The 26043-nt window shown below is 33.1% G+C and overlaps 4 protein-coding genes across 7 annotated transcripts; all 4 read left to right on the top strand.

Annotated features, from left to right (window-relative positions):
- Nucleotides 1-1037: 1037 nt before the first annotated feature.
- mus201 (rad2 superfamily protein mus201) lies at nucleotides 1038-11939 on the top strand. The gene is made up of 13 exons (XM_065344910.1): nucleotides 1038-1654; nucleotides 2046-2144; nucleotides 2751-2926; nucleotides 7582-7781; nucleotides 7858-8056; nucleotides 8136-8349; nucleotides 8424-9697; nucleotides 9787-9888; nucleotides 10096-10194; nucleotides 10295-10508; nucleotides 10589-10834; nucleotides 10912-11099; nucleotides 11170-11939. Exons 2-13 carry the CDS (start codon nucleotides 2057-2059, stop codon nucleotides 11668-11670), a joined length of 3501 nt encoding a protein of 1166 aa, XP_065200982.1. The 5' UTR covers nucleotides 1038-1654; nucleotides 2046-2056; the 3' UTR covers nucleotides 11671-11939.
- On the top strand, nucleotides 1547-25944 carry l(3)02640 (porphobilinogen deaminase-like protein l(3)02640). Of its 4 annotated transcripts, none has more exons than XM_065344920.1 (8): nucleotides 23307-23560; nucleotides 23887-23974; nucleotides 24055-24127; nucleotides 24216-24399; nucleotides 24469-24554; nucleotides 24638-24819; nucleotides 24880-25226; nucleotides 25298-25944. In XM_065344920.1, exons 2-8 carry the CDS (start codon nucleotides 23924-23926, stop codon nucleotides 25485-25487), a joined length of 1113 nt encoding a protein of 370 aa, XP_065200992.1. In that variant the 5' UTR covers nucleotides 23307-23560; nucleotides 23887-23923; the 3' UTR covers nucleotides 25488-25944. The 4 variants fall into 4 exon arrangements, with proteins under 4 accessions (XP_065200994.1, XP_065200992.1, XP_065200991.1 ...); XM_065344919.1 differs by having other exon boundaries at nucleotides 23882-23974; XM_065344922.1 differs by lacking the exons at nucleotides 23307-23560; nucleotides 23887-23974 and adding an exon at nucleotides 1547-1551.
- Nucleotides 12326-14214, top strand: LOC135831994 (double-stranded RNA-specific editase 1-like). Its single transcript, XM_065344913.1, has one exon. The coding sequence runs from the start codon at nucleotides 12636-12638 to the stop codon at nucleotides 14124-14126; it is 1491 nt and encodes a 496-aa protein (XP_065200985.1). The 5' UTR covers nucleotides 12326-12635; the 3' UTR covers nucleotides 14127-14214.
- On the top strand, nucleotides 16516-23123 carry LOC135831993 (MFS-type transporter SLC18B1-like). Its single transcript, XM_065344912.1, has 13 exons — nucleotides 16516-16791; nucleotides 17720-18127; nucleotides 20425-20520; nucleotides 20680-20753; nucleotides 20945-21092; nucleotides 21216-21284; nucleotides 21419-21509; nucleotides 21606-21745; nucleotides 21948-22138; nucleotides 22216-22311; nucleotides 22397-22471; nucleotides 22628-22721; nucleotides 22826-23123. Exons 1-13 carry the CDS (start codon nucleotides 16735-16737, stop codon nucleotides 22997-22999), a joined length of 1713 nt encoding a protein of 570 aa, XP_065200984.1. The 5' UTR covers nucleotides 16516-16734; the 3' UTR covers nucleotides 23000-23123.
- Nucleotides 25945-26043: the final 99 nt, after the last annotated feature.

The raw sequence follows: 26043 nt of genomic DNA, 5'->3' as shown, positions 1-26043 counted from the left end.
ATAGTTGTTTAAAATCAGAAATGTATCGTTTGGTTTGCAGCTCTCAAAGATAGATTACTTATGACTCGGTGCTGGAAAAAATAAGACGATGAGGAAGGAGCACAACTTTCGTATGAAAAGTATGTGTGATTTGATTATATGTTTTAAAAATTTAAAATAATGTACCCACGCATTGATTTACCGAAAATGTTATTTTTCAAAACTCAACACTTAGCATTAATTAGGTATGCCAGCAAAAAAAGCAAAAATCTGAAGTTTTACGATTTATTGAAGAATATGCTACTGCTACAAAATGTAGGTTAGTAGTATACGTCGTTAACATTTCGATTGCGAAGGTGCGAAGGACTCGAAAGCAGCGTACGCGTAGGGTAGAAGTAAGTAGCATTAGGACTAGGCAGACTAGGCCTAAAACAAATAAAATTTAAAAGTTAGGTATAAAAATATCCAATAATGAAAACCGGAAACCCGGAGGCCAGAGGCCGGAACCATGCCGGAACAAAACGAAATATGATGCAAATATTGCAGAAAAGAAAACAGTAACGAATGCGCGCGATTAAAAATGAAAATAATGTACCTAGGTAAGGTAACAAACTAACAATCAAAATTTCAAATTTAAAAAAAATGAATAAAATGAATTTAAAAAACCGCGGGGAAATTGCCAGTAGGCAGTAGGCCGTAGGTGAGCGGGAGAAGGGCGAACAATGAAGTGAAAATTATTGTAGAGAGCGCTCTTGTTGACATCTGCAAAAATGCAACTTTAAGGCCCGTCACACACTTGCGCTACGCTATGTTTTAAAACGTAGCGTAGCGAAGTTAGTTTCATTGAGGTATATGTAGGACCACACACTAACGCTACGCTACGTTTTGAATGCGCTACGTTTTGAAAACGTAGCCGAGTTTTGTAGATGATCTACAAAACTGCGCTACGTTTTAAAACGTAGCTGATCTCTGATTGGTCGGAATAGTGATAACGTGATATGCAGTTGCACTTTTGACTTTTTCATGAAATATATAAACTAAATAATTAATTCTTGAGAGTAATTAATTTCACAATCCGTTAGAAGAAGTACGGATACAGTGTTTTATTACTCCAAGACTTGGTTTTTGCTCCTATGAAGCTGAAATTTCATCATAATTGTGAAGTGCCTGGGGTAATAAGATTACGAAAACGAAGAGAACAATTATTATACGGCGAGTTATTGCTTTTTGACAGTTGATGAGTTGACTAGAAAGACTGAACAATATTTTAAAATCATTTTACTGCTCTAGGAGTTGAAAATCATGAATTATACAATGAATTTGTAAGCTGAGAAAAGTGGAAGTTTCTGTTATCACAATTCAAAAGCGCTGATAAAACAGAACGTAGCGTAGCGGTGTATAGCCACAGTGTGTTGTCCAAAAGTGCTACGTTTTTTTTGCGCTACGTTTTAAAACATAGCGTAGCGCAAGTGTGTGACGGGCCTAAAAGCCAAAAAAATACAACTTTTGATTTAATTTTTTTTTCAAAAAAAGTTGAAGTTGTTGAAGCAAGTGAAAAACTGAAAAAGTGAAGTTTTTATGAAGTGAAATTGGAAATTTGACTTATGTATGATGTGTTCCATAATTTTTACTGAACTCGGAGAATAGATCATTTTAATCTATGAGCTACTGATATGTAAGTTAAATAGACCTCCCTCATGGATATGTGAATATTGGTCGCAAAGCATACATTCCATTTATCTGTTTCTTTCCCATATTCGTTGAATTTCTGAGAGAAATCGGTAGGCTATGTGAAGAATTTTCACCTTGTGAGATTACAAAAGTATCAAGCTGTGGCTGTCGAAACAGTTTCAGTTCTGAACTGTCATCTTCAGCTTCGTTGTGAACGAAATTCTCAATTGGCAATACAGCAAACGTGATTGTTTGTTAGTAATTTTTCCTGTAACCGAAGTATTTTATTTCCAAAATTATTATTCATTGGTTAAATAAGAAACGTAGAATCAGAAATATTAAATCTGTGTTCTCGCACTGATCATTTTTGTATTTTTTTTTTTTTTTTTTTTTAGATAAATTAGTCATGGGTGTTCACGGATTGTGGAAGTTAATCGAACCTGCCGGTAAACAAGTTCCTCTCGAAAGCTTGGAAAACAAAGTTCTTGCCGTCGGTATCCTTTTCAATACATTGGATTAAACTTATATTATTCATATATTTTTTGATTAAATTATGATGCTCAATTTATTCGCCAAGTCTAATATCAGGTCATCAGGTAACACAACCCCTTTGAAATTAATCACTCAAATATTATTGAAAATTTGAACATTCTGTCGCCAAATTTTTCTCGCAATAAAAACTTATTAATAGAAATGAATTGGTGTACATCTATAAACACTAACCACTAGGAATCGCAGTTTTATTTTTGTAGGTACAATTTCGTGTCCGTGTTTCCGGTTCATAATAGCTCTTCAGATTGTTATCGTGTGCGTGTATAATAGTCTAGTATGTTGCTCACTTAGATAATACATAATTACGAAAACAGCAACAAACTGATTTAATTATTATTTTCGTTGACCATTCTTGAATCATGGGAAAAAATTTAGAAATGTTTCGAGATTTTCTCACAGTCGAGTGTAAATAATGTTAAAACCGTGTAATTAAAATTAAAATGTAACTATAAAAATTACCGATGTTGTAGAAAAATTTTGGAGTGATTTTTGGCAGCTTTTGTTTTACCCGCAAGAATGATATTTTCCCTTAAATATGTCCTAATTAGATGTATCTATTTGGTTGTATCAATTGACCAAAGGGCTACAGACAACAGGAGGTGGTGCTATTCCAAATGCACATCTTCTTGGTCTCTTTAATCGGATATGCAAATTGCTGTATTATAGAATTAAACCAGTCTTCGTGTTTGACGGTGGTGTGCCGTTTTTGAAGAAGGAAACCATTGTAAGTAGTACTTTCAAAGTTTTAATACGCCATATTATTAGTAATATTTTATTCAGAATGGCCGAAGTACATATTGTATATTATCGTTGAAATATGTCGAAATTATAGAATTAAGATGCATAAACCGAGCTCGTTTGAATTAATGCTTTGTTGGTCAATAGTTTTCCGAAATTATCCTTGAAAAACTTTCCATTAGCATATACATTTTTTTAAAAGTATCTGGTACCTGCGTATAGAAGATCATTCTCCATTTCAATTAAAAAATACATACGTACCATTTAAAAATAATGACAAACAATTTCTATCTCTGAATTGAATATCGTTTTCGAAAACTGCGTCTTGCGGTTGTTTGTCATTATTGAGGCTATGTAAGCGTCATATCGTGGGAACGGTTCCCAGGTAAATGTAAATTACGAAGCTTCACGTACAAAAGACGTAATTTTGAATTTTATGTACATTTTGCGTGATTTCTTTCTTTATATACTTTTCATTAATATGTTAATAATTCTATTGTTATGTCCTGAAAAACAGTTATTTTCACATTGAATTTTTTCTAGCTTGCGTTAATTAAAGCTAGCAAAATTCAACTTTTACTCTACATATTTCTGTCAAGTTTTCATCTGCTCTGCTTTGTGCTTATACGAATCTTAACTGGAAACCTACTTACTTTCCCGGATCACTTTTTGATTAAATTTCGCGCATCGAAAAATGCATTAACAGCGTAAAAATCACTTGGATAGAGAACAAAATATCCAAATGAAAAAATAATTACTTCTGCGTACCAAAAAACACTTCGTTTTGCGGACTTTTTATGTGTAGTAGGTATATTGTTTCGAAGTCAAATATTTAGTGTATGATTTATGCGGTGTCGAGAAACCAATTGTAATTGATTTTATACAGATGAATTACCTTGTCATTTCACGCTAAACATTTAAATAAAGCGTGGAAAGTTTGGTCATCTTTGTAAGTGATGAAACATTGATTCTGGCAGATCGATTGTTATTTGTAAGAGGTGCCGAAATCATTCGAATCTAGCGATCAAGTGCCACAAGAGAATGAAATATATAGTACATAATGGAATTACGAAAATTATCTCCTTAACCTATGAAAGTTTTTTCATTGGTATAAAAAAAAAATCAGCGATATAAAATTATTTACGAATTGAAATATTTCTCTGTAAATTTTAAAACCGGGCGTTGGTTATTGAAAAAAATGCACAAATACGTAGCCAAAAAGTGTTGGTAAAGTGATCCTTATCCCAAAAATTTGATCATTTAGCTGAGAAAATTTTATGATTTTTCGAAATTTTTGGATTTTTATTACTTTTTGTATTTCGTTACAGTTTTAGATACATCAAGTACTATTTGTTTCAGTTTTGAAGTTCTTGGTACATATTTAATGAACTATTGGAGGGGTTGGATTGAAAAATTACATGTTGTAAATTTTACACGGTGTATTAGAATTTTTGTTTTAACAACAATGGTTTCTTTTCTAATTGAGACTATAAGATGTACTTACAGTTTCAGTTTGCTTAGAATTTGTTATTCTGAATTTACTATTGTAATTTTAACCGACAAATTTTAATGAATTTCCTTCGTGAAAATTAAAGTCGACGTTTTGAAAGATTTTCAAGGACTTTCAGAAAACAAATTAATGCATTCATAGCCGAATCTTTCAAAATGAATCTTCAACTGTGGGGTTTTTCTTGCTTTAACATACTCTGTATTTTCTTAATTTTTTTTACTCTTCGAATTCGACCCCTCAGTTTCCTATAGGAATTGCTTGGAATCAACAATTTCAGGAAACGATCTAAAACTTTAAACGTGTCATTAAACTTTTCGTCTCCAAATGATTGAAACAACATTGGTGTGTGGCATAGATTTTAATGCTTTTTCGTCTCAAAAGTTTAAAATTTATGAGAATTGAAATTTCAGAAACAAGTAGGTGATTGATCAAGGCTCTCCGCCCCTGCCCATCTTTTCTCTCTTTGTTGAATGGGAGAGGGGAAATTTGAGATACATATTATTAATCTATCGAAGGGAACTCCTTAGAAAAAATTTGTGAAATGGCAGGATCGAACCTGATATTTCAATTCTGATTCAATTTGATTTGGATTGTGTCTGTAATGAAATTGAAATCTTAGCACTTTTCCCTATCCAATTGAAGCATACGTTTCCAAAACGCACCAAGTCCATTTTCAAAGATTCTGAGGTTGCAACGCCATTTAGCATAAAGTTGCGGCCCAAAATGGATAATTTTTTGATATGTTGTGCCCAAGGGTCTTGGCTACAACATATCAAAAAATCAGCCAATTTGGGCAATTTCTACGTTTCCAAATTGTACTAAGTACCATGAATTTCTTATTAGTATTTTTTTGGACTTAGTGCGTTTTGGAAACGTATGCTTCAATTACATTCCCCGTTCTGAAATTGTTTGTTTGTGGCGGTCGTAATGATGAGTACACGTAGACCTATCTTCTTCCGCTGAGCTTTAAAGTTTTATGAAGGTATTATGCCAACGACTTCGGTTTCTACAACTTCAAAATTTGTCAGTTTCATTAAAGAACCTTGTTTTGTTTGTAAAGATTGAAAAACTCACAATTTGAAGGTAATTTTAGAAAAAGTATAGAGAACTTTTTTGTTTGCCTTGAAAAATTATGCCAGAAACTTGAGTATTGTACTTGATGTATCCAACAAATTCTTTTCCTGAAATTTAATCATTGCCTTTTTAATTTTAAAATGTAATAATTTCTACAAGCTGATCCATTGAAAAGGCCAATAAAGAAACATTTTCCTACGAAGTTGAGCTTTTTAAGTTTTACTCAAAATATATCTAAAAATCAAATCCTGCTGAAGAAAAATAATGGTATTTTAATTATGAGAATTTCATGCTCCACAATTATTGAGCTACCTATATCGTGTAATTCAGAAGATCCTTGGTATTTTACAAAATTAATTTTCCATCAGATGATATCAAATCGGATATGTTTCCGTACTAGTAATGAAAAAATCCGGTTTTTTAAATTAAAAATTCCTTTTCTCCTAATTTATTGTCTAAAGTACCCGCCAAAATTCAGATTTGGCGCTAAAAAAAAACCATAAAAAAGTTCAAATTAGTCAACCAGTGACAATTTAAGAAAATAAGTTGCTCATATCTGAAAAGCAGGAGCTAGATCTGACGAAATGCCCAAATTTTATGAATGAATTGTTTGAAAGGAGCAATCTGAGAAACTCTGTGCTCAAGGTGCTGCAAATGCCCTGCATTTTGATTTGCAAATTTTGTTGGACACACAGAAATTTTACTTGCATGTTAAAGAATAAAGATGAATTTTACTTATCAAATCTGACTTTACGTGCAAAGTCTCAACACGATCAAGTTTTGTTGATTGAATTAATGCACTCTTTGAAGTATTTTTCAATTTTTTTGATTTGTTGAGGTCCTCTTCCGAGTAAACTTGTGTAAAAACTACAAATAATAAATTAAATGAATTTATTGTTAATGGGAACCCGACACGATCAGACTTCTTTTGTTGTTTTTGAGCTCCTTTTAATTTTCAATCGCAGCTTAATTTTCCTGATTAAATAATGATGTATTGAAACTGATGTACGTAGACGTACTACGTACGCTTCTGATCACAACCTAGATGTGGTCGTTTAATCCGTCTTAAAATCCAACTTTTGTCATTCGAACATCGACAATACTTTTCAATTAAATCCCAACCAAATCGAGATGCTATGAATAACATTTCAAATTCCATTTAGAGATATTAATCTATAGTTTAAGTCTTGAGCTTACTACTTTTTGAGAAATAATTTTACCCACTCAACTAGGCACATAACATTGTAGCAATGAGTATTATTGATGTAATTTTTCAACGCCTCAGCCGATTATTTCAAGACAAGGTTTCCATAATATATTTCTCGATCGTCTAAACTGAATACTAGTACATGCAGATGTAATTTAGATCACTGTAACACCTAACACGTGCTCGTATTCGAAAAATAATGAACTAAAAAAAAAGTCGTATCAAGAAACTTGGTAGGGATTATGTGCTTGGCGGTGGTATGAGAAAGTATTTTTTTGTTCCTTTTTAGAAAACGCCTTTTTATGGCGAAGAAACAATGAAAATTGTACGGCGATAATTTGTGTTATCTTGAAATTCTAATGCGATAGAATGGACTAAGATTTGGAAGACCTCTCAATAAGATTGCCTGTGATTGTTAATAAAGATGGGTAGCGTTTTTTGGTATGATACACCGTGGGAATGTCCGGACTTAAGTTTTTTCTGGCTCCGTGGCTCGTTGTAGTACCGTTCGCCTTCTTATACATATATTTTATTTTTTCTTTACATTCTCTACCGGTTTTTTTTCGACTCCCTCCATCGCATGGTTTGTTCCTCTTTGGTTTCCGTTTCCCATCAATAACTTCTATTCGGATTACGTTTTGCGGTGTTTAGATGTAAAGTGCATCGCGTTGACCTTCAACCCGAGAAACCCTATCTGGAATATTTTCGTAGACGGTGGTGATTCCCTCCGAGATTCCCACGCTCGTTACGTATACGAATTTCTGACCATGTTATCAGTATAATGTAGATTATGAAGCGTTTTTTTCATAGCAATATCGCCAATTTTATCGCGATTTTCTCTCATTTTCAGGAAGCAAGAAAACGTTCCAAGAGGAAAGCTCAAGATAATTCGGAACAGTTGAGAGAAAAATTGCTGAAGAATTATTTAAAACAAAAAGCTGTTCGAGATATTCTAGGAAGCGACGATGTTTCGACGAGTACTCAAATTTTTGATGACATGTTTGCCCTGCCTCCTCTACCAGAAGAGGAGGAAACTATAGATGACCCCGAGTAGGTAGAAAGTAAAATGTAGGTACACATTTGAGCCTCATTCCGATGAATTTTCAACTTCTGAATTGAATTTTAGTAGCGATAGTGATACGGAAGTGGCCACAGCCAAAGTTGAAAGCTTTTGCGATTTTCAATACGGAAAGGATTTACACTCGATTGATATACAAAGCGAGCAATTCAAAGCATTACCGCCGGAAATTCGACACGAAATTTTGAGCGAACTTATTGAAACGAAGAAGCAGAATTCTTGGGCTAAAGTTCACGAAATGCCTGAGGTAATTATTATTATCATCGAATTTAAAGTTCAAAAGACAAAATAAATTGTACATAAATACTTAAAATGCTTGTTTGTAGGATTCGCAAGATTTTTCAAAATTTCAATTAGAAAGACTGAAAAAAAGAAGAGACGTGCAACTTTCGTTGGATACTGCAGCCAAAGAAATGGGTGGCAGAAGTATGACTTTGAACGAATTGGAAGCTATGTTCAAAGAAGACGGCATTGTCACCGATAACCTCAGCGGTCAGCGAATTGTTGGCGACAACGTTACTAGATATTTGTATGTTACCGGTACGATTGCATTAAATTTTCGTTTATCTGATTTCGCTGCGGCTTCAATAATTTCATTATTTATTTGATTCCAGGGAAAACCAAAGAAAAAGCACCAGTCATCAATAAACCAAAACTTCGCGAGAGAAACGAAACGAGTATTTCAATTAGACAGCAACGAGCTGAAATTGAAAAAGTTTTCGAAATTTCTGCACCAACGCCGGCGCCGAGTAAGTCGTCGCCTATCAACGAAATGAAATTTCATGAAAGAATACAAACCATCGAGGATAGTATTTTCATCAAAGATTCGTCATCTGAGGACGAGATAGAAGTGATAAACGATACGGCTGACGGTGAATACATTCGTTCGTTACTCGACAAAGAAAAACTTTCGCAAGAAGAAATACTCAAAATTATCAAACAAGAACAAAACGAAGATGAAAATTCTAGTCCTTCTTTCGTAACGTCCGATACTGAAGATAAACCTATGCCACGCACCATGGTGGTGTCTGCGGAAGTCTATGATGAGGATATTGTCGAACCTTCTCAGGAATTTGAACCATCAAGACTGTCTTTTTTATTGGACCAATCCGCTAAAGTTACCATTGACAGTATTAATCTCGCAAAAAGGAACGATATTGAAGGTAAACCGTTACCAAGTAAAAATGTTGTTTCCGAGTCACATTCCATCGAACTGTTTCTCGATGATGAAGAAATGAAAGAAGATTTCAACGAAGAATCTAGGCACGTGAGTCAGTTGGAAGAATTACCACAAACAGTGTTACTACCAAAAGATGGAAACGAAGATGTTAGTAAAGCCAGATCGTTAGAATTATTCTCCGATACAGATTCTGATGATTTTATTGAAGTGAACAACGACGAAAAAAGCTCGTATTTTAAAAACGATGACAAACAGATTGAAATTTCCATAAATCCCAATAATGTAATTGAACATGACATTTTTTCCGATGTATTCAAAACTCAGAGTGTGAAAGATACTCAGATTCCTGACAATAATCTGAATGATACAGTTATTCTTGGTAACAATCTGAATGATACGGTTATCATAGATGGGAATTTGAACGATACGGTCATCATTGATAGAGCTTTGAACGATACGGTCATCATTGATAGAGCTTTGAACGATACTGTCATCTTGGATAGAAACTTGAACGATACCTTGTTTTTTGATGGAAGCCAACCAGATGAGTTTGAATCTTTTGGCGCTCGCGAAATCTCTTCGTTGTCCATGGAAGAAGTCACACAAAGAAACACAGCAACTGATGAAAACATCGAAAGTACTGGTACAAATGAGAAAACCAAGGAAACTGAGTCCGTGAAAAGCTTGGCTAGCATTTTGAATAAAGTTGTGAGTATTTAGGTTTCTCAAGAATTATCTGTGGAGAGTATCTACTAGCAACTTGAAAATATTAATATTTTATCGTGTCTTATGTACAGAAAAAAGCCGAAAAAACTGTCGATAAAAGTACCACAGAAACCAAAACTGATTCCTCGAGTAAAGGAAATGCGAGTAAACGTGAATTAACGAAAGAAATACAGGTATTGATTTGATTCTTGGATAGGATTGAGTACATCATTTAAAAAAAAAAAAATTGGGTCAGAATGAGAATTTTGGTGAGGGGGGGGGGTTGAAAATTTTACAACTTGGTTTCATAATTTTGAAAATTGGCACACCTGTACAGATTGTCTAGCAACGCCACTGTCATCATTATTAATTTTTAAAAATTCTATGTTTTTATGTTAAAGGAAATGCTGAGTAAAGAAGAGACTGAATTATTAGCTGAAAAAGGAAAACAAGAACGTCTCGGATCGACTATAACTCAGCAGATGATCGTCGAAGCTCAGGTCAGTATCATTTTATTTGATTCATAGTAGTACATACATACATCTGATTGTTGTTTTATTTTTAAAAAAAAAGAAATCACAAAGCGGTTTGTTATTTTAGGAGTTATTACAACTTTTCGGACTACCTTATGTTGTGGCTCCTATGGAAGCTGAAGCTCAGTGCGCATTCTTGGACAAAATTTCGTTAACTGAAGGAACCATAACCGATGATAGCGATATATGGTTATTTGGCGGACAAAAAGTGTACAAGAATTTCTTCGATCATAAGAAATACGTTCTACAATTCCGAGCTATCGACATCGAGCATTTTTTCAGTACGATTTAATTATAATCAGTAATCACCCATCTGATGAAATGCTACGAGTTTCAAATTAAAATCTCATTTGTTGTATAGAATTGTCTCGAGAACAGTTGATACAAATGGCGTTGTTGGTCGGAAGTGATTACACTGTTGGAATTGAGAGCATCGGCCCTGTTACTGCTATAGAGATACTCGCTTATTTTTCTGATTCTTTGAATAAACCAAAATCAACTGATGACATCGCTGAAACCTTGAGAAAATTCCGAAATTGGTTGAAAACTAATCGGAATAAAGGGTTTTCTTTATCCAGGAAATGTAAAGATGTTAATTTATCCGAAGGTGAGTATATTTCATTTGTCCTGTGAGAATTATCTGACTACTTTTGCAACAACAAATCGCGTGAAACGTTTTTTCAGCGTTCCCAAACACGACGGTTATCGATGCTTATCTATATCCAACAGTGGACAAATCGGAAGAAAATTTTACTTGGGCAACTCCTGATTTAGACCGAATCAGAGCATATATGCACTCAAAATTTGGATGGAAAATCAGTAGAATCGATGATGTATTACTACCGGTTATGAAAAGACTCAATGACCGTAATGTACGTGGCCATTTTTTTTCTGTATAAATTTAATAGAAAGCATCACTAATGAAAATTTTATCAATTACAGAAACAGTCGACGTTAGACATGTATTTTAAACAAAGACCAACATCTTCGATTGAATTTAGTTCTGTGAGTAAACGAGTGATTCAGGCCATCAACGTGATGAAAAGTAAAAATGACGAGCAACCTCTTCAAGCACCATCGACTTCTAAAAGCCCGAGGAAGATTCCTCCTAAAACTCCGCCGAAAAGAACTCGTAGAAATGTAAAAAAAACTCCTTTAAAGAGAACTCCCGTAGCACTTCCGGTCCAGAGAAGTTCTCCAAATTCCGCTGCGAGAAATATGAATTCCGCTTCGAGAAATATTGCAGCGCCTTATTTTGGCGAAACTATACCACAAAAAGAAAAAGATAAGATGGAAGCAGCAAAACGAAAGATGGATGCTATAAAAATATTCCAAGCTCAGAACAAAAGTAACAGAAGCAAAGGTTCCAAGAAGAAAAAAGTCTTGCCGCCGAAGCCTGATAGTTCTTATTTATCGGAATCTAGCAGCGGTGATGATTTATAATTATTGATGAAATGCTTGAAACTATGTATTTCTAGTATTTTTATTCAAATTGTTTGTGACCTACTGCTGTATGGCTGTTTTTTTTCCTATTTTGTAATGTTTTTATACCTCGTTCTATTTTTTAAGTTAGTGGTATTTTTTTTATACTGAATTTTTGTTCGTATGTTCCGCTCCACTACGTTAGTTTAGTACTTAATTGTTGAATTGGTATTTTTTCTCCAAATACTCAAGTGAATTGAAATTGAAAAATTAAACGTTTTATGTTTGAACTTCATGAGTTTTTTTTACTGCTTTTCCAAAAAATTAAATTATTTTATAAATACATTTGTCAGCCTGCGGCAAATGTTTTCACTTTTTTGCCGTGGCCAAGGCCTACCTAAGTAAAATTGGACAAGAAGAGAGAAACTAAAAACGAACCACGTAAGCAACTAAGCGCAGCCTAATTTGAATTTTTGGTTTGAATTAAATTAAATATGTTCCTACTCAATGGAATTTAATTTTTAAAATTTTATTCATTAACTCAATTGTCTGATTCAAATTTAAATTCAAGCGAAAGAAGCAACACTCACAAGAGTGTTGAAAGAAAAAAACACAATCACAAACAACTTGATTGAAGTTTGAAGAGCAGTAACTAGCGATCCTAGTACCTGCTTTGCTCCAGCTAAACTTTCGTGACGGTGTTATCACTAGCAAACTTATCAACAAAAAATGAAAACATTTGGATTTGGAAAGTAAAGTTGAAAGTGGAAGTTTTCTAGTCTACAGGTGAAGTTCAATTTGTGCAAAGTACGATTTTCAAACTTGAAACTGGCGATGCTGAACAATTGAACATTACGAAACAATCTAAGGAAGTACCTACCTACATACAATCGAGTTCCGCCATAGTACATAGTAGGTTGAAGAGTCAGGAAATTAAAAATGAAATTCCAAGTTTGTTCGAGTATCGCCGATTTGTGTATTTTGCGATGAATTCCGGTTTGAAAAGACGATACCCTTCCGGAGATGGCTCAGATTACATCGTTCAACGGAAAAAGCTCAAACATTCGACCATCAATTCGGTGAGAAAATCTTTGAATGCTAGTGAACCGAAAGGAGATGTTATCCAAGCTTTGCATATGGTATTTATTGATAATTCATTCAATTTCGAGGTATTTCAGCTCACTAATTCGGTTCATAAATTCGTATGCTACTTGAACATCGAAGGTTATTCTTTCATCGGTTATGGAAATAGTAAAACTTTAGCCAAAAGTTCAGCTTCCAAGGTTGCGTTGAACTATTTGATAGAGGATTTCAAAAACAATAATGACGGTTTTCAAAGTTTTTTGATCGCTGATCCGTACTCATGTATCCAGAATAACGTCAATTCGTCCGATATTTTAGCTGGTTTAGTGATACAGAAATATGAAGAACTGAAGAACCAATTCAAAAATAATTTACCATGGTATAAAATGATCGCCGGTATTGTGATGGTACATGGAGAAGATTATGCTAACGCGAAAGTGGTAACTTTATCCACTGGCAGCAAATGTATCGATCGACAATACATACAGCACGATGGTTCAGTAATTATAGACTCACACGCGGAGATTTTATCAAGAAGGGCATTCTTAAGATTTTTATACAACAACGTAGAAAACAAAGTTGACTCAATTTTTGAATCTGTACCTGACAGTGATAAACTTAGACTTCGTGAGCATCTATCATTTTATTTATTTGTAAATTCAGCTCCGTGTGGGGACTGTAGAATTTTCGCTGTGTCTACTGGCGATACGAAAGATCGGCATCCGAACAGAACTTCTCGAGGATTGTTGCGTGTAAAACTGGACGGCGGAAACAGCACAGTGCCGGTGAATAATTATTCGAAATACGAAGCTGATGGAAGAATAATGGTGATGTCTTGTTCGGATAAATTACTGAAAATGAATTTCCTCGGAGTACAGGGCGCTTTATTGAGTTATTTTATAGAACCTGTGTATTTCCGAGGAATTATCGTGGGCGATCTGTACCATGACTCGCACGTGAAACGTGCACTCTATGGACGTATTGAAGGGAACAATGACGCGATTTCTCATTTTTCACTTCATAAACTTTCCGTTAGTGGAACATCCACCGATATTAAAATGGTCTCCAAATCTCCAAAAACCAGTATTAATTGGGTAATACACGAACCGGTCGAAATTTTGAATTCGGTGAATGGAAAAATACCATCCAAAGAAAAGTCTCGTTTAAGTAAACGTAGTCTATTTGAAAAATTTCTCTCGATTTATAGCAAGATGAAAATATCTGAGAAAAAAGGCGAGAATTATTTTTATGATTCGTTTAAAACGAATGCTCGAAGTTACCAAAATGCAAAAAATTCTTTCATGAATATTTTAGAAAATAGAAAATTGGGCCGGTGGATCAACAGAAACCCCTCATTAGATAAATTCCAAATTTCTTATTCATTTGTGAGGTGATCCTTCAATTTTCCTGTTTGAGATTTCTCTCGAAATTGTTTTCTCCCTCGTTGATTTGTGATATACTCCGAAGACGTATGTACTTGTACTTAGTTACAAAACGTGTTATATTACGTTGGTAATAACGTCTTCTGCGAAGACATTTGATATCTTAATCCGATACCGATATCCATATGACATAGAAAACGTAACTTTAGTATCTAACTGAATTGTACATGAATAATGTTGAAAAATATTCGTTCCTTCGACACGGTGTTTTGTTTATAATATGTATTTTAATCATGTGATGCATGTTTCTAGCATAATTTGCATTGAATATACGTAAGTTACGTAATTTTTTTAAAAATAATTGTAATGTGTGTTGTGATTCTATGTTTATTTGTTGAAAAATATTATTTATTAGTGAGTTATTAAAATATCTACTGATTCTTCAAAATTTGTGTAAGTTTTTTACCTTCTTTTTTTCCAACCTAGCTCTATTTTTACACGCTTTTGTATTTAGAAAAAATGCATTACCTATCTGCATCGCTGAAATTAAAGGTTATCGAGATGTTTTAATGAAGTTATATAAAGGATCATGTGCATGATCATGAACCGATCACGGCGAGCAAAAAAATCCCTACCTGAAAGTTGAAAAAGTGTGGAAATAATGCAGAAGAATAATTAAGAGCTGAAATTATTATTTGAAGTCGCAATTGAATTTTAATAATTTTCCAACATCATTTGCAAAATTTAAATATGCATTCAATTTATTAACATAATTACCGGGTCTCCATTTGAATGAGAACGCGGACCCCCCCCCTCAGGAATTTTTCAAAACAGTAGGTTGGTGGTCTGCGTTCCATATGTATACATACAAAGCATTGCAATTTTATTCCTGAGGGGGCCCGCATTCAAATGTATGTCCCGATTATTTATCTAGGCTCATTCGAATTTCTTAAAATGTCGCTGGACAATATTTCTAACATGAGTACCGTATGATACAGTCCAAAAGTCATTATGGGACGGAGTTGAAATGCGCACTGCTTACTAGACAAAAAACGCATTTTTTGTAAAAAAAAAAAAATCCATGTAGATTTGCTATGTGTATCTTCATTCATGAACAAATACAAGCCTACCTATATTATATTGATGACACGATGAGGAAAACATCTACTGTAGGTCTGCTGAAGTCTTGGAATGTTGCCATTTACCTATTTACTTCGAAAACTTGCCTTTACTTTCAGTCACACGTTAAGCGTTTCCTTGAGGAAAAATTTTCTCTATTATACCATAAATCGAGACTCTCTATGTTACTTAGATGAAAAATTATGAATTTTTTAATATTTCAAACCACTAAGAAAAATAAATATTGATATTATTATTATTTCTTTCTTGGAAATTCAAATAAGTAGGTATGTATTTAAGAAGTTGAAAGGTCGCTTATCGGTTCTTTTGAAATAATGTGATGCAAAAAAAAAATTATTTCACGTTTTAATATAATTTTCGAAATGAAATAAATTTTTTACAATTAATCTTTTTTGATTTGAAAGATTTGAAAATTTTCAACTTTATGCCCAAATCCTACTGTTCATATTGCTTGAAGGCTATAGGCAAACTTAGATGCATGAGCTTGATGATTGTCCATTTTCTGGAATAGGTATGTAGGCATTGTAATCATTATGAAAAGATTTCCGAGACGCACATGATAAATAAATTTTGACAAAAAAGTTTTTACTTTTTTTTTTCTTAGTAGAATTATATCAACATGAAAATTCTGATGAGCTCATTATTCATTATCATCAAAAAAATGTACCCAAATAAGTACTTACATAATTTTTATTTTTATTTGATTTTCTGATGCTTCATCCTTTTTAAGGCCGATACTTGATATACTCGTAGGTAGGTAGGCAGGTACCTAACTGTTTTTAAAAAAATTATGTCCAATCATTGAAGTAAAATTGAATCGCTGTCTTGTCTGGGTATCAATTTTAATGGGTGTTGAATCATAAATAATTACTCTCTCCCTCGTAGAATTTTTTGAAAAAAAATTTATTTTTCATCGCATTCACTGAAATGTTGAATTCGCAATATCGCATTATCGCTGGTCTTATGCAATCCCACATTTTTTACTGAAATAAAAATCCACTTCTTAAGAACGTAAGTAAACAACTCTTATCCAAAAAAAAAACTGAAAAATTATTCATTTTCTGAAGATTCATCCGGATGAACAAAAATCTACCCAAAGGTAGGAATAATGATTGTGTATACATTGTACAATGCAAGTACATGTATGTAAATGTACCGGGCATAAGTTATTTATCTATTCATTACACCAACGAGATGATAACGATGTTGATTTTTATTTTTAATTTCCATTGATAATTCCCACTTTTTCTCGCATTATTTCGACTAATGTAACACTATGTTCGATAACAACGCTACCTTTGAAAACATCACAAATTAGGTAGATTCATTAGTCCGAAATTTACCATCAAATAGTGATCAAATGCCAAGCCATTACATGGTGTAAATCGGTCGTTTAGTTTTTATAGCATATTATCAGTGTGTTTTTTACATAAATAAAAGTGTTCATCTTACATTTAATAATAACAATATCGCACCTATCATGAAAATGGACGTGGTTTCAGATAACAATGTTCCTGCATACAACTGTTTTTCACAAGTAAGAAGAAAATTGACAGCATGGTTTTGAAATCGTTGAATTAGGTACTTTTTACTTCGCGTATTTTCAAAATTTTCAAATGCTCAGAGATAATTACACAAGAGTTCAATTTTATGGAATTGTTTTGCTGTCCCGTTACCGATAATCTAAATAAAAAATTAATACCATTGGGGAATATTGCGAAATATTTCCACGAAAACGTGTGATTCTGCTCATTACATGCTGTATTTATACAGTGACCTTTAAAATACTCAGTTTAATATTCTTATCGTTTTGTTTCCTCTTTCGTTCATTATTGTACTCACTCAAAATTATTGAAGCTAACAAGTAATACTTAGGTGAAACAGCCATATTAAATTTAAAAAAAAAATCAAATTTTATGCTTTTAAGAAAGAGGAGAAAGAGGGATCATGACGTTTGAAACTATGATCCATAATTATGGAAATACTGATAACTATACCTACCTATAAGTTTACGTATTATCATTATCAAGTTATCAGTAATTATTTTTGAATGCCCACCTTAGTACCCACTTGCATAAGTTCGTGTTATTTTGATTATTTAAATAGCTACCTATTCCGTTAGCACTTACAGAATAACTGGCGTTTTTTGCGATCAATTCTGTTTGCTAAGTACGAGTATATTGAAGGCGCGATGAATCTTATTTTGTACATCCAATAAGTAGGTAATTCGTTAGTGCTTAGCACTTGCCAGTATCTAGACCTACGGTGTCTAATCTCTATATATTTTTCAGTTTACTTTTTGAAATTTATGGTGGGTACCAAGTTACCTATACCTGAACTTTCCATAGTACATATACATAAATACTCACAACCTATGTACTGTAAAACTTTATAATGTAGGTACCTACCTACCTACTTTTTTCAAGATTACCTATAATATCTCGCGTAATGATTTTTTTTTTCAGAATCAAAACCATCGTCGGAAAGAAAACAATAATAATATGGAAGAAGAAGCGTCGACAGATGATGAAGATCATATAAAAGGGACAAAACTTGTTCGTGAAAATTTTATGAAATATAAAAATGGTTTTGCGTTAAATTCAGAAAATTTTGATCATTGTGCAATGAGGACAGGTTCTGATCAGCATGTTATTTTACGTAGTATGTCATTAAATAATGCTTTAGACGATGTGACCGATTTGTGCGAAGTGTGTAATTATCGTGAAAAAATGGGCCGAAATCGCCGGCGGCCTAATCAAAAAACACCGCGAAAATTTCAAAAACACGAAATTATGGCTATATTTTATTTAGGGTCGATTGATTTTATCGGATTTTGTTCTATGTCCGTTATGGCTCCATTTTTCCCTAGCGAGGTAAGTTTTGTATCGATAAATTATTGATTTTTATAGAAAGAAAGATCAAGTTCGTATAGCTTATAAGTAAGTGTATTACTTTTACGATGAAACCTGAAGAATGTAATAAAAGTAATCTAGTTTTTTATAATTAAATATTTCTAAGCTATTTTTCACTGGATTCATCCATCATTATTTACCTGTATCTGACATGATTTAATCTCTCAATAATATTACCTGTTTTTTTTTTTTTTTTTTTTTTTTAGTAGGGATTAATTATGTTTGTGTTTTCAATCATTAAATACCTAACGTAAATATACGCTAGAAATTACCCAGGAGAATAAAAAAACTGAAAAATTATGAAAGTTTCTACTTAGACTTATCTCTCTAAATGTATTAAGTTTCTTTGAGGATTAGTAAATGAATACGTTAACTTCGTAATTTCCCTTTAAATCGCTTTTTCATATCATGTGTAATGCAAGTCGCCTTTAAACCTTCGTCTCGTCATTTTTTTTCTTTTTTTCTGAATCATTCATCGAATACCTATTTACTTTTTGTTTTTGTTGTTTTTGTTGTTGTTTTTAAAAAATAAAATAATTCATTTCTGTTACACGTAACTAATAAGTAATGATATATTTTTTAAGTATCTATTAAATGTGGCATTCCGCTAGCACAGGGCTCATTTGGTCAGGCACAAGAAGGGTATAGATTTGAATTTTCAAAATCTGTAAAAATCCGCCACCATGTGGGGTGGATCCCAACGAGGTGTAGTTGTCAGGGTAACACTTTCAATGAAATGAAACGTATAATCTCACACGGTATGCACCTTCCTATCCTACGTACCTTGGGATCCTTCGGAAGTCCGGAGATGATGGAGAATTTCAACAACTTTTTGAAAATTCAAATCTGAAGCCTTCTTTAGTCTGATCGAATGAGCCCATTGCTAGCGGAATTGTCACATTTTGTATTTTAAACATTACCATTGTATATATACCTACTTACCAATTATTTACATTACTCGTACCTATACGTACATTTTCTGGTGTGCCTATCAGAATCAATCAATTGAAAATGCTTCGCCGATTCTGTAAGATAATTTTATAACTTTAGGTACTTTAATTCTTCTTACAAATAACGGAAATGAGTTTACCTGCATCTAATATTTACCAATCCACTTGGCGTTCAACGACTTTGGATTACTTTTAGGTCACCTGGTGCCGTTGTTTTTTTTATATGTGTCAGCGGAATTTGGAGATCTAAAATTTATTCGAGGTTAAAAAAAATATTCACTTGGAAAGATATGCGATAATCTACGAGACCCTTCATGGAAAATTAACAAACATTTCCTCGGTAATCTATTGTGATGACTGATAACCATTCTCGACTTCATTTAGTCATAAAATTTTCATATCAGTAATACAAAAATGAATAATTTATGAAATTACTCTTATCACAGAAATTGTATTTCTACCTATTTGAGGTTACATAGTTGCTGTGTGTGTTTTTTTTCAACTATTTACATAGCTATGAGTATGGCACTCAATTAGTAGGTAATTGGTACCTAATTAGTAATTGGCAACTAACTTATATTACCATCGTTTTGATCCACAAATATTCCAATGAATTTGGAAATGCTAGATAGAAGTTATTTTACAAATAGGTATTTAGGTACCTACTTTTAATTTTAAAGTGTGACCCCAAAGTGGCTTCAATTTTGTATTGATGTAGGTACTCACTTTAGTATACATATTTATGTAGTAAAGAAACTTCCATGTACGAAAATAAAGTCCATATAAGTATATACGTACATTATTTTCAATAGTTCAGAAATTCTATTCCTTTATTTCAAAATAACATCTGCATGGTACATTTATACTAAGTTACTTACAGTACTTACATCTACATATAACTGTAAGAATATGTATAGGTACTGTGTAGTTTTTTTTCACAAATTTTACCGTTTTATTTGTATTTTACATATTTACATACATTTTTTTTTTTCAATTATTGATACTTAGGTACCTAACTTTTAATTTATCAACTACCTGCATCGAATTTCTGATGAGTCAGTGAGTTAGAGCAAGAGCATGCAGGTATGCATTGGCTGGCAGAGAAGTGGTACTTCTTTGGGTTCGTGAGTACCGATTTCAGGAACAGATATGCTATTGTTTCATAAATTCTGTGATGTACCTATTTGTAATTTTCAACTTATTTTCAATTATAGAGATCTAACTAAGTGTTAATAGGCCGTTAGTTCTTACTAATACAAGTTTAAAAATATGTGATCTGATAATTAATATAATTCTGTTTTATTTTAGGCTGAAAAAAAAGGGATGGATGTGGCGAATGCTGGATATGTTTTTAGTTTTTACGCATTGATTATGTTTCTTACAGCACCTTTTTTTGGTAAAATTGTGAGTCTTTACATTTAAAATTTAAATGGAAATTTTTCCATTGTATATACTTGTATGTACACACCTGTACAGACTTACAAATTGAAAATTTTGAAAAAAAAAACCTCTAGGTACCTGTATTACTCATATTTTCATCGATATTCTCATTATAATTTACAGATGCCATATGTTGGAACCAAATTCATGTTTATATCTGGAGTATTCATTACAGGAGCATGTAACATTTTATTCGGGTACGTTACTACTTCTATTTGAAGATGAACTTTTGTTCTTTCTCCAGCCCAATGATTACCTATCTCCAAAGTTAGAGATGCCATAAATAGATTGACGCTTAATTATCTCTAAAAATTAGTTTAAGCTTACAACATTCGCATAGGTATTTTTCTAAACCACACTCTATCAATATGTATTTTCCTTTTTGTAGAATGTTGCCATATATTCAGAGCAATACTCAATTCGCAATATTCTGTTTCGTTGTTCGAGGTTTTGAGGCGATAGGTGCAGGAGCTTTTTCAACAGCAAGTTTTATATACGTGATTCATCTTTTTCCGGATAATGTTAGCTCCGTGTTGGTAAGTGGGTTAGATTTATGGCCTACCTATTCGAATATTTAAGGTGTTGTACATAAGTACCTATTATTATTATTATTATTATTATTATTTTTTAACTTTTCCATTGTTTATGTGTTTGAATAGGGTGTAATGGAAACTTTCGCTGGATTGGGTATGAGTATAGGACCGGCTTTCGGAGGATTCATGTATGCTGTAAGTAGGTACTATGTACGCTATACAACACAAGTACTTATAGTACATATAAGTAATGCATTGACAGTTGACTCAGTCATATAAATTATAGGTATAATTATAAATAATTATTGGTACCTAATTTGATTTTGTAGTTTGGCGGGTTTTCTCTTCCATTTTATTGTTTGGGATTATTTATGTTATTGATGATGCCACTATATTTTCATTATTTACCAGCTCTCAACAGTAAGTATAGATACCACTTTCAATATTCAAATTTGATTCAACTACCCACCTGTGATATAATGTATTATCGGCTCAATGGCATTCTCTTATTACCAGGTAATCGACCAGCCAGACATCCAGGATCGTTTTTTAAATTGGTGAAAATACCAGCTATATTGGTTATATTTCTTGTAATCGTTGTTAGTTCGAATGCTTGGTCATTCTTGGATCCAACTCTTGAACCACATTTACGTAAAGTAGGCTCATGTTTATACATACATTTTCTTATCCACACTAACTTACCAGCGTATCTATACGTAAACGTATTATGCAAGCTTCTAACCTACCTAATTTACAATTATAACTTCAATTTATCAATTGAAAAATAATTTAATAAAATTTGATAATTCGATATCAATATCTGCGTAATTAGTTTGTCAATGTTGTGTTTTATTGTAGCTAAATTTGAGTAGCCAGCAAACAGGTTTTGTGTTTTTAATATTTTCCGCAGTTTACGGAGTATTCAGCCCCATATGGGGAATCGTCGGAGACAAATTCAATAACCATTGGAGTATGATGGCTATTGGTCTCATTGGAACAGCTGCCAGTCTCGTATTTTTAGGACCTGCCCCAATGATTAATATTGAAAGGTAAACTGCAGTTGGAAATTACTACGAATTTTTAAAAAAATTATATTTCATTTCTCATCAGTTCGTCTCCATTACAGCTCAATATTGGTTGACTTGGCCGCATTATGTTTACTCAGCATATCTGTTTCGTTGTCCTTGGCTCCTACTTTTAAAGCACTTCTGGAGAGTGCATTGTAAGATTTTATATTCCTGTTTAGACTACAGTTTGAATTTTGATCATAAAACAGCTCAGTTTTGTTTCGTACCTATTTATTGTAGTGCCAAAGGTTACCAAGATAGTATAGCAACTTACAGCATTGTGGCGGGAATATGGTCTTGCGGATATTCACTTGGGTAACAATATTTTATATTTATAAATTGCTTATTTACTTGTACTGTACATATGTACGTACTCATGTACCTACTATAGTTAATCTACCCACTTAGGTATTTTATAATTTATAACCCTTCAAAACTGAAATTTACATTTGTTGCTGCATTTTTTTCCAGAGATATGACGGGTCCTACGCTTGGCGGAGTTCTTTTAGAATATTTCGATTATCCAACTTGTACCACAACCATGGCTATATTGGCATTATCTATTGTAAGTGAAATGGTTATAAGTTGTTGCTGCCTAAAACATTCGATTTGTAACTCCTTGCAAGGTATAATAACGATTCCTCGCAAATTTTCTTTGTAAAATTATAGGCCTCCGTCTGTCTGTTATTTTTTGGAATATTCGATGATTATCCGAAGAAAACGGAACGTCCAGTACTACACCCAATGCTAATCAAGGATAAAATCGCGTATTATGGCGCATTGAGTAGCAGTAGTGGTGCTGTGAATATTACGGTAACAAATTCTGGTGCCTGTGAAGTCTAATTCGAGTTTTTTAAATACTTTTTTTATAATTTTTAAGGAAAATAATGATTTATATGAAAAAATTTATCTTAAATGTTTGTATGTTTTTTTAAAGCAGAAATAAATAAAAAATTCAAGTTTTGTATATTGTTTTCGTTTTAAAAATTTTTTTCCGCCGCGCCGTTATTCTTTTTCTGTTTCATTCTTCCCTATTTTAGAGCATAGAGCTACCATTCTGTCTGTTATGTAGGATATATTGCATACAAGATGAAACGTAGGAAACGTAAATCTACGTAGCCGTTCATGTATTCATGTTCATGCCCTGACTGATGGTCATTGGTCGTTCGTCATCCACGTCAAATGTGTTCTTTTTTCTTTTCTTTTCTCGAAAGTTAGAACTTTTCCGTCGAAAGGTGATAACATTGGCTTGGTTACGAATTATGATAATTGATTGATTGCTGATAACCAGGTTTGGCCAAAGTAATTAAGTGGCACGTGAAAGTTCAGAAGAATGTTTCGCAACGTGTTTCATGTAGTTTTAGTTTTTCATTCGACAGTGTGCTAAAATTATCTGAATGTGTGGTGAGTAAAATAATAGTTGATATCGACAAATTAGGCAGAATTTTATTCGCCGTATTTCTCAAAAATTCACTTTATTGATAATATTTAACAATCTAGTTTTCATTAAATTTTTCGTAATTTATCTATCTCGTTTGTACGTCTTGATAAAAGTTGAAAAGTTTCCAATATTAGGTGTTATGTAGTTGAATTGAATTCTCCAGATATTTCATTTTTTGCCTTGCATAATGCAATTCCTTTCGAAAATTTTTTGTTTTTTAAGAAAAATGTCTCGTTGAATGGTTTGACAAGTTTCACTCATTCATTTTTTTATGTTTTGTAAAGTATAGCGACAATGTATCCGTGACCGGTTTCAAATTTCAATCGATGGATAATTCAAAGGAGAAAATTTACAAAGTGGGATCTAGAAAAAGTGAAGTGAGTTCAATTTGTTTAATTTCCACAACGGTATAAAAAATCGAAAATCACTTTTTAGTTATCAATTTTTTGGAATTTAGTTGGCTTTAATTCAGACTCGTCATGTGATAAATCGATTACAACAATTGCACTCCGATGTGAAATTTGAAATTGGTGAGTACTTGAAATAAACGATGTACTTACCTATTATCAATGATTTTTTCCCCTTAATTTTAATGATATTAATTTTTATTTTCCTCAGAGGAGATGAACACCACAGGAGATAAGATTCTCAATCAACCACTGCCCAAGATCGGAGAAAAAAGTTTATTTACAAAAGAATTGGAAGAAGCTTTGGAAAGAGGAGATGTTGATTTTGTCGTGCACTCTTTAAAAGACTTGCCCACTACATTGCCTGAAAAGAAAACTGTCGGTGCTATTTTAAAGTATGTCAAGTTTCATTGCGGTGTATATTTAATTGGTGAATGGTGTATGATAATTGCGGATTTTTACAGAAGGGAAGATCCCAGAGACTGTGTGATTTTACATGACAAACACAGACACTTGACTTTGGAAACACTGCCTAGAGGAAGTGTGATTGGTACGGAACAATGATTCTTTTTGTTGTTTATATGTATCTACTGACCGAAGGAGGTTATATGTTTTTCTTATACGAATTTACAGGAACAAGTTCTTCAAGACGCACTGCCCAGTTATCCCGTCTCTACCCGAATGTCAAAGTACAGAGCATACGAGGCAATTTAAACACTCGTTTGGAAAAATTGAAAGACCGGAATTTGTACGATGGTATAGTTTTAGCTACTGCTGCAGTTAAAAGGATAGGATGGACCGATCAAATTTCTGAGGTGACTATTTACTGCAATTTCACTTCGTGACACTATATAAAATAAAATCTTTTACACTAGGTGCTGAACGATGATAATGTTCTTTATGCAGTTGGACAGGGTGCATTAGCCGTAGAATGTCGCGAACAAGACGAAGAAGTATTATCATTATTGCAACCTCTAATACATCATGACACTGTACTACTTATTTTAGCAGAACGAAGTTTTCTCAAGAGATTAGGCGGAGGATGTTTTGCTCCTGTGGCTGTGCGTTCATCAATAAATGACAATATCCTTTCCTTGCATGGCCAAGTTTGTAGCACTGATGGCAGTGAGATGATTGAGGATGGGTTAAAATGCGCCTTGAACGAAGAAAAATCTGAAACGACTGAAAATGAGGTCGAAAACGGATCCGGCGAACCTCCTCTGTACGTAAACGAGCGACATTTCATTATTTATAATTATTTCTATTTTATTCTATAACTTGAATATTATCTAGGAAACGCGTGTGTAAACCTCAGCAATTGTTTTGCGGCATCAGTCCAAATTCAGCGAATATTACATTTTTGGAGAAGGCCGAAAAACTTGGCGTAAACTTGGCTGATTTACTTATAGAAAAAGGAGCCCTGAAACTTCTAAATGCAGCGCGCGAGGAAGCTTCGAAAGATGTTGTAAAAATTCAAAGTTGAAAGTATTTTTAGTGTGTTAGTATGTTGTAGAAAGATTGTGTAACGTGTGATATTAGGTTTGCCGTCTTGAAATGTATCTTTTTTTAGTGTTAATAATGTACCACAGTCAAGCGGCGTTTATTTTCAATTATCATCACCGTATGTTCGTCGCTCATTTTTCATTTGTTGAATTTTACGTGTTGGTAATTTTTGTACGTAGAACAGTTTCAGTGATTTTTTGTTTTCAATGAAAACGCGGTGTTTCGATATGACTGCGTAGAATATCTATTCGTTGGAAACGAATTTATTTAAAATATTATTATATCCTTGGTGGATTGGTCTGTGATCTTTATATTGTTTTTCAAAATACATCTTTCATGTTAGATTTTAACCCAAAGTGTGAGGATCAGGTAGCTAAATAAAAATTACGTAATGAATTATGTTATAATACGTAAACAATATATTGCTTTGATTGTGATTGTTTTTAAAATAATTCATAACTGTAAAACAATGTTTATTGTACAACATGGAGAAAAAATAACACACTTACATTCTAAACAGGGGGGAAAAAAACAAT

This window comes from Planococcus citri, chromosome 1 (genome assembly GCF_950023065.1).
Source record: "Planococcus citri chromosome 1, ihPlaCitr1.1, whole genome shotgun sequence".
Classification (NCBI taxonomy): Eukaryota; Metazoa; Arthropoda; class Insecta; order Hemiptera; family Pseudococcidae; genus Planococcus; species Planococcus citri.
This window is presented reverse-complemented; position numbering and strand designations above follow the sequence as displayed.

Bases quoted from the DNA above. Each gene is read 5' to 3' on its own strand.
- mus201 (XM_065344910.1), top strand. From the start codon at position 2,057: ATGGGTGTTCACGGATTGTGGAAGTTAATCGAACCTGCCGGTAAACAA. The intron at 8,057-8,135 runs GTAATTATTATT...GCTTGTTTGTAG, and splicing joins AAGTTCACGAAATGCCTGAG to GATTCGCAAGATTTTTCAAA. The intron at 10,835-10,911 runs GTGAGTATATTT...ACGTTTTTTCAG, and splicing joins AGATGTTAATTTATCCGAAG to CGTTCCCAAACACGACGGTT.
- LOC135831994 (XM_065344913.1), top strand. From the start codon at position 12,636: ATGAATTCCGGTTTGAAAAGACGATACCCTTCCGGAGATGGCTCAGAT.
- LOC135831993 (XM_065344912.1), top strand. From the start codon at position 16,735: ATGAAAATGGACGTGGTTTCAGATAACAATGTTCCTGCATACAACTGT. The intron at 22,472-22,627 runs GTAACAATATTT...ATTTTTTTCCAG, and splicing joins TCTTGCGGATATTCACTTGG to AGATATGACGGGTCCTACGC. The intron at 22,722-22,825 runs GTAAGTGAAATG...GTAAAATTATAG, and splicing joins CTATATTGGCATTATCTATT to GCCTCCGTCTGTCTGTTATT.